The following is a 13,960-nucleotide window of genomic DNA, read 5'->3' as shown; positions in this document are numbered from 1 at the left end:
GTCAGTTCCAGGAACAGTGGGACCACCACAGTCACTTTAATGAGTGTCTCTCTGGGCAGGCGTCTCCCCTTATGTATTAAGAATGCTATTTTACTGTATTCAGTCAATAACAGTCCAACAAATATCCAATCAAAACTGAATAATCCATACTATAATAAATTAGAGGCACCTTACTAACATGTAAGAGAAATCAGAGCTCCATTCTTTCATAACTTGATGTATTTGGGTGTGTTTGCATGTGTTTGAGTGTATGTCTTTGTGTGTGTGCTTTTTTCCGTTTTTTGTATTGTCCACATACATCAGTTAAGAAGTAATTTGAGATGATTTTTTGTGAAGGCTTGCGGTGTGACCTGACTACACGCAGATGTGTGATGATCAGTAACACCATAGGACAGAGAGCAGTGAGGTAGGGTTATGTGGGTTACATGGTTTATTTGGTTAATAAATTCAAGCTTAAAATATACTTTTTACATTCCATATCATTGTCCATCAAAAATGAGAAAGCATCAAGACTAAAAATACAGATTCTTTAAATAATAAAAAAAAACAGATCAGCACACAATTGGATCAGTCCAAACCTCAAGAACTTTCAAATACACATTTGATATATACCTATATAATATTTATAATATATTACATTAATATAGAATATTTCATATTGCTGTACTCATCTTAACCTCGTCTTCATACACTTCTGCTTACAATATTCAAAAAGGCAATCCAAAGGAATTTATATCAAATAATCTGTAATACTTTATTATAGTTGCTAGATGGGAACAGTGACTATGGTTGTTTTACTTATTTGTAAAAAGAAAAACTCAGATAGTCTCTTCAGTGAGAATAACATAAAATAAACCTGCAAGTATAAAAGGTCAGAGAATGACCGTTATAACATCACATTCTCACAAGCCAGGGAATATAACAGAATATAAGGGGTAATATTGTGCCATTGGAAATCAAAATGTGGGGGCTGTGGGGTGTCCAATTCAGTTTCTCCAGCAGGGGTCACTGTTCTCAATGAAATAAACTCAGTTTTGGCCTCATTCCGTTTTATTTTAGTAACTTGTATATGTTTTGTTTTGTTTTTTTACTGTGTTTGAGTTAGCTGTATACCTTTCACCATTTAGAATATGCTAATGAGAATTGGTGGATGGGGAACTGTGGTAGGCTGAGTTAATGAGATGCGATATGGAACCCGTGGGTTCTAAATATTTAATACTGTGGTTTTAACTCCAGTGGTCTGTAGGATCAGCTGTCTGCAGCTCTCCTCTCAATGCTCCCATCAAATATGTATCATGCTGAGAAACCAGGGGCTCATCTTTAGCACACATGCAGGCACACACAATAACTACAGTGCTGATCCACAAGTTTTGCACGTGTGGTGAAAAGGGGGAAAAAGACTGTGAGAAAGAAAGAAAGAAAACAAAAGACAAAAGTTATATGAAGAATGAACAAAAATGAATGAACCAAGATTACACTAAAAGAAGATGCTGGGGGAATGGAAATGAAATCTGATTAAATGTGCTACCTGCCCAGGATTATTCAATCAGATTAAGGGATTAGCAGTTAGAGGAAGAGCACACATATTCCAGTAGCCAACATCTATGAGACAGGAGGAAAAGGGCACTGTGTGTGTGTGTGTGTGTGTGTGTGTGTGTGTGTGTGTGTGTGTGTGTGTGTGTGTGTGTGTGTGTGTGTGTGTGTGAATGAGTGGTTAGGCATGTGTGTGTGTAAGAGAGTTTGAGCATGTGCATACGTCTGTGTGTGTGTGTGTGTGAATGAGTGGTTAGGCATGTGTGTGTGTAAGAGAGTTTGAGCATGTGCATACGTCTGTGTGTGTGTGTGTGTGAATGAGTGGTTAGGCATGTGTGTGTGTAAGAGAGTTTGAGCATGTGCATACGTCTGTGTGTGTGTGTGTGTGAATGAGTGGTTAGGCATGTGTGTGTGTAAGAGAGTTTGAGCATGTGCATACGTCTGTGTGTGTGTGTGTGCGCGCACGCGCGCGCACGTGTATGTGCCTATGTGCATGTGTGCATGTCTCGTCAGCTCAGGGTGGAGCAATACTCTTCTAGAGTTATTACTGTGTCTACTGAAATCAAATAATGTTTTCAACAGCCACCAAATGTACAATGAGGTCACAAACCTGAAACAATGAAACCTTGATATCAACACATGAAATCATAAGGAGAAACAAACACACACGTGCCCATACATACCTATATATGTACACATATACATATTCATTCAAACAGGTATTCAGTTGCACGCAGCAGACATACACACACAAACACAAACTCACTTCCTAAATGGATCCAGGCCAAGTACAAATCAATAAAAAACTCAGCATCCCTTTCACATGCTAATTACATACTATTATACATGGGGAAAAGCACAAGAAAACAAATGAACTATACATATAAATAAACATAAATAGACACGTCTCATAGAAATGAGGAGTGTTTCATACTGTAGAAGGTGCGTGTGATGTCGACGCGACGCACATTACTGAAGGCCGTTGCGGCTGTTGATGATGATGATTATGATGGAAAGGAAAAACAAAGAAGACCAGCACACGAATTCCTTTACTAATGCAAACACGTAGCAGAAGTTACAAACACCCCTCTCACACGCACACAAGCGCGCCTGCTTTGACCGAGCTGCCTAAGGGGGCGGTGTCAGATGTAGTTTGTCCACGCTCACAGTCGTGACTGGCCTGATATGTCCCACGCTGCCCTAGTCTAACCGCTGACAAACCACCCTGCTTTACAGGGTAATAGTTCAAGATCATGCAGTATAGATATATTTCTCAGGTTTCCATTTTAGAGAAAATACAGAGGTTTGTGAAATACATGTGCAAAGCTATGGACACGCTATGGACACGCTGTTTTGTTCTTCCCCAGCTGATCAGTGTTGTTTCTGGTGTGTGTTTTGGTGTGTGTCTGTGAGACCTTCTGGTGGAAGGAAAGGTGTGATGGGCAAGTATTTGTGAATATAAAGCGTGTGTGTGTGTGTGTGCAGAGGTAACACATTTCCTCCAAGACTAGTTTATTGAGTCGACCCTCAGCTTGAAGGAAACGCGGCCAGCGAACTTGTCTCGATCGGAGCCGGCCAGGATGTTGTTGGCCATGAGCTTGCACTCCACATTGATGTCGGTGTTCAGGGTGATGTTGAGGAACTTGACAGCCACAAGGGGTTGTGAATAATTTGCCTGCAGTGTACAGAAACAGTGAGGCATTACTTGAGGCCTGTCATTTCCAGGCTTCACCGAGATCCTTCAGTGTCATTGAAATTTCCAAGCTTTACCAAGAACTCCAGGCTTCACTGAGGTTTCTGGGCTTCACCAAGATTTTCAAGCTTCACCAAGATCACTACAATCTCCAGGCTGATCTTCCCTAAGGTCTCTAACCTTCCCCAAGATTTCCAGGTTTTCAAGATCTGCTTGCTTCACTGCAAGTCACTCAAGGTACAATGTTTTTACTAATAGTAGTAATTAAAATACTAGTTAATTAAAATACTAATACTAATTACTTCAAATACTGATATATTTTAAGTACTATTAATAAAGTATTTAAAAATACTATTCAATAAAGATGTCAGATTTTTTCTTGTGCTTATTATTTGTGCATTTATACAACCGATTTTGAGACATATTTTCAAGATTCTAAAGGTTTCAAGGATAGGTTTGTTATGGATTTTAAATGTTTATATCTCCATCAACCACATACAGGCAGAGTTGTTAGCTAGATAATGTAGGATATGTAGTGAGCTTGGCAGCCCGTGTAATATATACACACAGTGGTGTGAAAAAGTGTTTGCTCCCTTCCTGAGATCTTATTTTTTTGCTTGTTTGTCACACTTAAATATTTCAGATCAGACAAATTTAAATATTAGACAAAGATAACACAAGTAAACAAAAAACGCAGTTTTTAAATGAAGGTTTTTATTATTAAGGGAAAAAAAATCCAAACCTACATGGCCCTGTGTGAAAAAGTGATTGCCCCCTAAACTTAATAACTGGTTGGGCCACCCTTAGCAGCAACAACTGCAATCAAGCCTTTGTGATAACTGACAGTAAGTCTTTTACAGCGCTGTGGAGGAATATTTGCCCACTCGTCTTTGCAGAATTGTTGTAATTCGGCCATATTGGAGGGTTTTCGAGCATGAACCGCCTTTTTAAGGTCATGCCACAGGATCTCAATTAGATTCAGGTCAGGACTTTGACTAGGCCACTCCAAAGTCTTCATTTTGTTTTTCTTAAGCCATTCAGAGGTGGACTTGCTGGTGTGTTTTGGATCATTGTCCTGCTGCAGAACCCAAGCACGCTTCAGCTTGAGGTCACGAACAGGTGGCCGGACATTCTCCTTCAGGATTTTTTGGTAGACAGCAAAATTCATGGTTCGATTTACCACAGCAAGTCTTCCAGGTCCTGAAGCAGCAAAACAGCCCCAGACAATCACACTACTACCACATTTTACTGTTGGTATGATGTTCCTTTTCTGAAATGCTGTGTTACTTTTATGTCAGATGTAATGGTACATACACCTTACAAAAAGTTCAAATTTTGTCTCGTCAGTCCACAGAGTATTTTCTCAAATGTCTTGGGGATCATCAAGATGTTTTGTGGCAAAACTGAGATGAGCCTTTATGTTCTTTTGCTCAGCAGTGGTTTTCGTCGTGGAACTCTGCCATGCAGGCCATTTTTGCCCCGTCTCTTTCTTATGATGGAGTCATGAACAGTGATCTTAACTGAGGCAAGTGAGGCCTGCAGTTCTTTGGACGTTGTTGTGGGGTCTTTTATGACCTCTTTGATGAGTCATCGCTGCGCTCTTGGGTAATTTTGATTGGCCAGCCACTCCTGGGAAGGTTCACCACTGTTCCATGTTTTCGCTATTTGTGGATAACGGTTCTCACTGTGGTTCACTGGTGTCCCAAAGCTTTAGAAATGGCTTTATAACCTTTTCCAGACTGATAGATGTCAATTACTTTGTATCTCATTTCTTCCTGAATTTCTTTGGATCACAGCATGCTGTCTAGCTTTTTGTTTACTTCACTTTGTCAGGCAGGTCCTATTTAAGTGATTTCTTGATTGAGAACAGGTGTGGTAGTAATCAGGCCTGGGTGTGGCTAGAGAAATTGAACTCAGCTTTCCAAAGATGTGATAAACCACAGTTAATTTGTTTTAACAGGGGGGCACAATCACTTTTTCACACAGGGCCATGTAGGTTTGGATTTTTTTTCCCTTAATAATAAAAACCTTCATTTAAAAACTGCATTTTGTGTTTACTTGTCTAATATCTTTGTCTAATATTTAAATTAGTTTGATGATCTGAAACATGTGTGACAAACATGCAAAAAAATAAGATATCAGGAAGGGGGCTGTCACGGAACGCTCGCCTCTAGCGAGTCACGTGGTTTGGCCCACCATGTGCAGTGGGAGGATCTTTTGCTTGTGGCCACGCCTGCACACACCTGCACCTTGTCTTGTCTTTATGTATATAAACTCTTGTCAAAGTGTACAGTGTGTTGGTCATTGTTGAGGTAGCGTGCTTATGTAAGTTAGCCTTTGTGTAGGTAGTCTGTGTTAAACGTTCACTTTGTGTAATACTGTTTATGTGTGTTTACATTAACTGTTAACTGTTGTTATGTGTGAGCGCCCCGTTGAATGTCGTTAAATGTTTCACAGAGTTGGAGTCTGTGCGTCCTGCTCCACGTCCTTCGGCACTTGGGCGGTACATTACGGGGCAAACACTTTTTCACAGCACTGTGTGTGTGTGTGTGTGTGTGTGTGTGTATATATATATATATATATATATATATATATATATATATATATATATATATATATAGCTCACTATCTATCTATCTATCTATCTATCTATCTATCTATCTATCTATCTATCTATCTATCTATCTATCTATCTATCTATACCCATATTATACCTAAGATTATACTAAAAAAATTTGTGTGGTGATTTACTGCAATAAAATCCAGTACAAGATTAGGCTTAATCTGCGTTTACGAAACTGCCGCATAAGGTGTTTTAAAGATACATAATGGTTGTTGTTACATTCTTTTTAGAAATCAGTCAGCATCAGGGTCAAGATAACAGAACTCTGGAAGCAGCAATGTTAAGTGTATGTATGTGTTTGGGCAGAGTCGGGAATATATACCTGAGCTTTTTTTCCATAGTATGGGTAGTACATTAGATTGAAGGTGCCATTTGGGGGGAAATATTCCAACTCCCCCATCTTGTGTGTGTCCTCAGTCTACAGAGAGAGAGAGAGAGAGAGAGAGAGAGAGAGAGAGAGAGAGAGAGAGAGAGAGAGAGAGAGAGAGAGAGAGAGAGAGAGAGAGAGAGAGAGAGAGAGTGAATGAGTTTGTGAGCGAGTGAGAGAGAAATAGTGAGCATGGAGAGACATAATAGTTTTAAAATGAGATAAACCAAAGTAAATTAGTATAAAAAAAAACTACTCAACCTTATAGAAAGAAACAAGGGAACAACTAATTCTGACGAAAAATTCTCAACAGTACAAGAAATCAAGCAAAAGCCATGCTAAATACACAGCAGCTAACAGGAGTGGATCAGGAGCATCTTACAGCTAAGGATAAAGCCAAGAACGATGGGAAAAATAACCTGAAACGTAAAAGGATAATCTTCTTTCCAGCCTTCTTTCATGAAATATCGAAGTAAGAACCTCAGCTGTATAAAAATTTGAAGCTATTTTAACACTTTAGCCAATTCTGAGCCCAACCCAACCCAAGCTTAAGCCCCACCCAGCCCAGCCTGTGTCTTGCCCCACTGAGCCCAGCCTGTCTTGCCCCACCCAGCCCAGCCCAAGGTTAAGCCACACCCAGCCCAGTCTGTCTTGCCCCACCCACCCAGCCCAAACTTAAGCCCCACCCAGCCTAACCCAAGCTTAAGCCCCACCCAGCCCAGCCTGTGTCTTGCCCCACCCACCCAGCCCAAGCTTAAGCCCCACCCAGCCCAGCCTGTCTTGCCCCACCCACCCAGCCCAAACTTAAGCCCCACCCACCCAGCCTGTGTCACACCCTGCACACTCCAAGTCAGATAAAAAAAAACACACTCACAAATATTCCTACATACGCAGACATAATGATTTTAATCGATTCCAATGGAAAATCTTTAAATGAGGAACAGCTCTTCCCAGGATCCTAAGCTCTCAGTTTGGTGTCCCCAACCCAGTGATGCCCTCCAGCTCCTTATGCATGCTATTTCAGGTAATCCAAGCCATATCATCATCCACATCCACAAAGTAGCAGAATGTGTAAGAAGAATAGCACACACCGCCACAGAGACCTTCACCTTCTCCAAAAGCACCATCTCTACCATCCTGCCCAGAAGAGATTTCCATCCAGCTACAATCCACACGATAAATGTAGAAATCTCCCACGGATGTACACTGATGTGCACCTGGCACACCACTCTAACCTCAGCATGAATAGCCTTCATAACCATGTCCACCTGCTCAAGGAAACTGTGATCTTTGCTAAAAATCTGAAGGTCGAAGCTCTCGCATACAGTCCAGGCAGTCCACTGTATGTGGCAGACCACTGTATGTCCCATCACCCAGGGAGATCAGCACACATCTAGCTATCCTCAGCTACCTCCCCCACCTCTGCTCCATCTCTAGCATGCCTTGTCATCTTCCCGCAGAGACACAGAAGAAACACCCCAGATCCCCAGTGAACAGTCCACAGTAAAGTACACCTGCCATGAACCTCCAGTGTGATACGTCCTCCATTAACACCCAATCCCAACAGGCAGCCGAAACAACAGACCTATGCCTATGTGATAAAAACACCAACTTCCACAAACACTACAGAAATGGGAGAGATCAAACAAACACTACAGAGATGGGAGAGATTAAACAAACACTACAGAGATGGGAGAGATCAAACAAACACTACAGAGATGGAAGAGATCAAAGAGCCGCTCAACCTGATATGCAACAGACTGCTAAGCTAAGGTCACAATTCATTAATCAATAAATAAATGAACAGATGAATAGATTAATAAGACTGAATATATGTTGGCCATCAGACAATCTTAATGTGTATGTTTTTATTCATGAATGTAAATATAATATCAATCCTTCGCTTTTTCAGGTTTCTCTCTCTTTAAATCTATTTATATTTGTATTTTTCCTTTTATACTGCATATAAAAAATTAAACCCTTATTTAGGTACAAAAGTATAAACACTGAATTCACAAATAACCCAAAAGACAATGACATAATCAAGGAAACCTTGTGAGAATCAGACACACTCCAGTCAGTCTCCTGCACCATAACACTAAAAGACATAGAGATTCAGGTGGAATCATCATCTGGTTTAAATCAGAATTGTCAAAACACATAACTCCTCTGAAATGAGAAAACGCACATACATGGCTTAAAATTAACAAAGAAATGATAAGCACTCCAAAAGATATATCCATTATTACAATCTACATCCTTCCTGGTGAATCCTCTTATTATGACATTTTCCCCAGTCTTTATGATCAGTGGCTTCCAGGTTCAGGGAAGTATGGGGACCTGAACACACCTGAACACACATACTGGACAAGATAACACTCACATACACCATTTCCAAAGAAATATAATTAATCTTCCCCAATATAATTCTGACACATAGGTAAACAGGAATGGAAAAGACCTCCTGCGGCTCTGTCAAAGTCTGGTTCTGTACATTTTCAGCGGTAGGTTACACTAAGGGGAGATACACCTGTTGCTCACCTCTTAGCAACAGCACAGTAGATCATATGACAATAAATTTAGATCCTTTCTCTAGAGAGAGAGAGAGAGAGAGAGAGAGAGAGAGAGAGAGAGAGAGAGAGAGAGAGAGCTGGGAAGAGGAGAAGGAAAAGAAATCCCAGTTGACCAGCATTCCCAGTGCAGGTCTTAATCTGTCCCCATAAAAATGACCCTGAAGCACCACATCACTGCCTATGCAGAGGTCCAGAGAAGCAGTATGTGGATTATCACACACACCCAAGTGCAGTAAAGCTAAGCTAGGCTAGGCTAAGCTTCCATCTCACTTTATAAATAGTATAACTGGGTTATCATCCTTAAATTTAGTACTGTCATTTAGTAGAGTGAAGTGGGCTGCTAATTCTGTAACTACAGCTATGTGGCAAGAGATGTCTCTAACGGCTACAGTCACAGAGTCTACAGCTACAGTCAAGCATCTGCCTGCTCAAACTACCGGTTTCTAAGTGGGTGACACAAACAGCATAATTTAAACATAGCTCAAGATCACATTACCTATGTTTCATATCATAAAAGTAATCTGAATCAGTTTGGAATGATGATCTGTTAGTTGCGTTTCCATGAGTGTTGAGGTTGAATTTTATTTCCTTTCTGCTCTATAATGAAACAGTATTTACAGTCTAGCAGTCTAGCTGCAAAAAAAAGTCCAATTGCTTATCTATAACTAGTATTATAAGGATGGCTATGATGATGATGATGATGATAAATTGGTATAGTAAATACATTTTAATAATCTTGTCTATGTGAACATATAAGCAAAGGGATCAAAAGAAACCAAATAAAAAATTCAATTAACCCAAACAAATAAATAAATAACCAACATTAAGCATATTTCTGGTGAAAGTGAACAGGACTGACGGAAGGGGCAGAGACTTAAGAGAGGTATCTGCTGGAGAAAATGGGGGCACATGTTAATTTCACTGGTGGCTTGAGCTGTCACTCAAAACCATCCATCCAATTGTGGCCAGGAGCTCAGACATGGACCCCCAGTGTAGAACTGCAGGTTGTCTATCACCATCTGCCCATGGCGATTAATGGACTATCGCCTGTAACTGGACACCTATAAGGTGTTTCTTATGAAGTAGTGTAAGAAAAGTAATTTTTACTTGCGAAGGTTACTAAAGCCAAATATTTCCACACTGGAAAAGGACAAATTGGCACAATCTAGCTAAAACTGTCCATAGAAAAAAAACCTGTTTGTAGACAAAAAGAATAAAATTACTCCAGGATAGCACTCAGGGAATGATAACACTTAGCGAAACAGCTGAACTGACTAATTTTAGGTCCCCTGTCCACCAAATGTTTACATTTTTACATATGTGTTACACATGTACATTTTTGTACATTCATGTTACACAACCATAGTACAGAATGGCAGAGTCAAGGCAATCCACTATGTTCTAAACATCATTTGTTTACACTCAGATGTGAGGAACTAAGAGTAACAGTAACACAATGCCTTTAAACCAGATCGCTGTCCCAGCTATGATTTCCAGCAAGGCAACAGTAAACCTTTTAAAGTTAGCCCTCTGCCCATAGATGAGCAAGCAGCTAGAATCACACCATACTGAAGAAACCTTCTCCTTAAAAGCTTAGCTGGGTCCAGATAGCTTTGATGGACATACTGCTCCACTGTAAAGGTTACTGGCCATGTCTGATGGACTTGGGCACTCAAGCAGCTGTAACAGACATTAACTTGCAATACTCTAATCTAACATATGCTTGTGGTGGGTGTCATGAAATTATAATGTGAAATAGATCCTCTTCACTGAAAGAAAAAAAGGTACTCAGAGAGAGAGAGAGAGAGAGAGAGAGAGAGAGAGAGAGAGAGAGAGAGAGATGGATTACCTTGGAAACACAAGTAACAGAAGGTGCCTGGTTATTCTTCCCTGGCAACATACCGATCACCTAGCATGTAAGAGAGAGAGAGAGAGAGAGAGAGAGAGAGAGAGAGAGAGAGAGAGAGAGAGAGAGAGAGATAGACAAAGAGAGGAGAGAGAGAGAGAGAGAGAGAGAGAGGCAGCAGGGGGAGAATGAGAGGGAAGTTAGCCTGAGGTGAAGCTGAGTCTCATTAGAAAGTTAAACTAGCTCAGGTTGAATAATAGATAGTGCTGCCTCACGCGGTTCATCTTTATGATCACACAGGGCTTGCCCTCGTTGTAACCGTAGTAACGGTCTGCGAGGCCCGAGCAGTCACCGAGGGTGGAGCGCTTGAACTGGCATGAGCGCTTGGGCTTGTTCTTCATGCCTGCGGTGTCCTGCAGGAAGTAGCGGTCCGGGACGCACTCCTGGTTCATCTGCACCTGCACCGAGTCATTGTAGGCTGCAGGACGCGAGAAGGACATAAAGCAGGATCACAGCGGGCTAGCATGGGCTTAGCCAGCAAGGATTAGCACATGAAGGCTCCACTTTTGCTTAAATTAAGGTGCGAGTAAAATCTGAAAGAGCAGATATCAGAGAGTACACACACACACAGAGTCTTACAGGAGAGGAAGCGGTTGAGAGCCTGCACATGCATGTCCCAGCTCTCTGTGTTCTCCTTAGTGTACAAGATCTCCAGATCCTCTCCCTCAGGCCTGATCATCATTCCTGCAGAGAGAAAGAGAGACAGACATTTAGCTGACACTTTTATCCAAAGCAACTTACAATTATGACTGAGTATAACTTGAGCAATTAAGGATAAAGGGGCCCAACAGCAGCAACTTGGCAGTGGTGGGGCTCAAACCAGAACCATCCATTTACAAGTCAAGTACCTTAACCACTGAGTGACCATTGCCCCAGTCTATATAATATAGCCATTATATCAGAGAAAACACTAAAAGATTCAGTCATAATTATTTATACTGTTTCTAATCGAATTACTGTAATGTTATTTTATTAGTTACCGTTATTGAGAGAGAATCTGTGGGGTGTTACCTGGTGTAGTGAGACTGTCATGGTTGGGGTGTTACATGGTGTAATGAGTCTGTTCTGGTTGGGGTGTTACCTGGTGTAGTGAGTCTGTCCTGGTAGGTGGGCACGTTGTCGTCGAGAGTCAGGAGCATGACGTACATGGTGAGACTGAACATTCCAGCCAGGAATGTGTAAAAGGCCACATAGAACAAAAATATCAGACCTGTGTATATGCACACACACACACACACACACACACACACACACACACAACGACAAAAATTGAGTCTTTTCACCTGTAATCATTAGCTGTATAAGAAGTAGAAACCAAGTTTGTTGTATAATATCAGTTTGGTGTGTGTGTGTGTGTGTGTGTGTGTGATAGCACTTCCAGTACATACACACTGCAACATGAATATTGCATGTTCTTTTGCCACATACATTTACATTTACATTTACGGCATTTAGCAGATGCTCTTATCCAGAGTGACTCACAAAAGTGCTTTGTCATTTACTTATAGAATATCCTAGTACAGTACAATAGGTTAGAGTCCCACCAATGAACTAGAAAATTGTAGAATACAGAGATCAATTCTGATACCTAGAAGTACAAAATACATAAGCTCTATCTTATGATAAACAATAATAAGCGCAATAAACAATAAGTGATAGGGTTTGTTAAACAACATAAACAATACCCTACAATAAGTATATACACACATGAAGTCCTCAAGACAAATGCATAGAACATATTTTAATGAGGTATCTCTTGGTTTACAGTTTTAGGAGGGTCCCTGCTGCAGTATGTGCCATAAACGAAGTGACTCAGGCAACAGTGTATGACACAGACAGTACACATGGAAACTGTACACATGGTGGCTGTATACACAGAGACCTTACAGTAGATTTGGAGAGTATATATATATATATATATATATATATATATATATATATATAAAAAACCATTGCAGACTTTCTGTGTAGGTCTAGAAGCAGGCTAGCATTCTATAAAATGACTTTAGGTTTTCTCAGAACTCATGACAGCGGACCTGAAAGGTTTACAGTTATTTTTATGAAACACAAGAGTTAGGTGTGTGTGTGTGTGTGTGCGTGTGTGTGTGTGTGTCTGTGTGTGTGTGTATTTTCTCTATTTTCATGTAAATTAGTAAAATGTTTGTAATAGTAGTAATCATCTTACCTGTTAACTACTTAAAAACATGCACTTAATGAGAATGCATTCATGTTATTCATTTTTTATTTGTTTTTATACTTATATAAATACCATGTCCATGTTTTCAAAACCTTTAACAGATTCACCATATCAATAGACTATGTGAACTACACTGTCTATAGTTTTGCATTGCTTTGATATTCATTAACAACTTCTTCTAAAATTCATGAATACCTCTTTAATGCAGTGTTCACCACCAGCAGAAGTCTATACAACTATTGCAAATTTTGCAGACATTTACATTCAAAACAATTAACTTTCAGTTGAAAATCCAGGAAAATTCTGATCCCTATGGATGGAAATAAATTGCATTTTGACATACAGATGAAAATATACATTTGAAATACATACTTGCATTGAAATGTGCGTGTATATGGGGAAAGTATAGCTGTAGCTGTCAGTAAAGAGATTCACTATTACTACAGTACATGTACTGCTGAAACACCTGGCTGTCATTTCAACTAACGACCTACGCAGGTGTTTTTTGTTTGTGCCCTGTTACCATATATTTGTGGTGTTGATGAAACTCTATGGCCAAATTCACTAGGCAGAAAGGATGGATCAGGCAGTGGACTTCTGATACTGACAGGCAGAAAAATATATGAGAATTGCTGTATATAGTGAAATATGGATTTGATATTACCACAGTTGTTATTGACTGTATATATTTTTCTTTTCTGAACTATAGTATATTACATTATGAGAACAAAATCCAGTAAATCCCCTGAGGAATACTGTGGCTTTTGTGATTTGTATATTTACCATGCATTGTTTTACATTATACGTTAAATATTGTTATTCTGGGTTTCCGATACAGTAAAATATTTATTCATTCACAGTTTACTGTAAATTTACTGTAAACACTATGACATCTATTTTGAGAGGTAAGCCAACAGATGAAAAGTTTCTTTAGGTGGCTTGAAATATTTGCAGATGGAAAAATAGAGGGAAAGACATACACCATTTTACACCAACGGTTCACTGATGTGCTACGCTGTGTGCAGAGTTTAGAAAAAGTGCACGTGCTATTGAGATAAGTGTGAAAAC

General features: G+C 40.0%; 1 protein-coding gene across 1 annotated transcript in view; it reads right to left on the bottom strand.

The window, feature by feature from the left end:
• Window positions 1–407: 407 nt before the first annotated feature.
• Window positions 408–13,960, bottom strand: part of atp1b2b (ATPase Na+/K+ transporting subunit beta 2b) — an 18,554-nt gene continuing 5,001 nt past the window's right edge. Inside the window, exons 2-7 of the mRNA XM_027025180.3 lie at window positions 11,777–11,905; window positions 11,275–11,379; window positions 10,911–11,113; window positions 10,639–10,698; window positions 6,172–6,267; window positions 408–3,208 (exon numbers count right to left, since the gene is read on the bottom strand). Of these exons, the coding sequence (XP_026880981.1) occupies window positions 3,041–3,208; window positions 6,172–6,267; window positions 10,639–10,698; window positions 10,911–11,113; window positions 11,275–11,379; window positions 11,777–11,905 (761 nt within the window). The 3' untranslated portion in view covers window positions 408–3,040. The remainder of the gene's footprint in view (window positions 3,209–6,171; window positions 6,268–10,638; window positions 10,699–10,910; window positions 11,114–11,274; window positions 11,380–11,776; window positions 11,906–13,960) is intronic.

The sequence above is a fragment of the Electrophorus electricus genome, chromosome 8 (genome assembly GCF_041902795.1).
Source record: "Electrophorus electricus isolate QZ-2024a chromosome 8, ASM4190279v1, whole genome shotgun sequence".
NCBI classification, from domain to species: domain Eukaryota; kingdom Metazoa; phylum Chordata; class Actinopteri; order Gymnotiformes; family Gymnotidae; genus Electrophorus; species Electrophorus electricus.
Note: the sequence above shows the minus strand (reverse complement) of the source record. Positions and strands in the feature narration are given on the sequence as shown.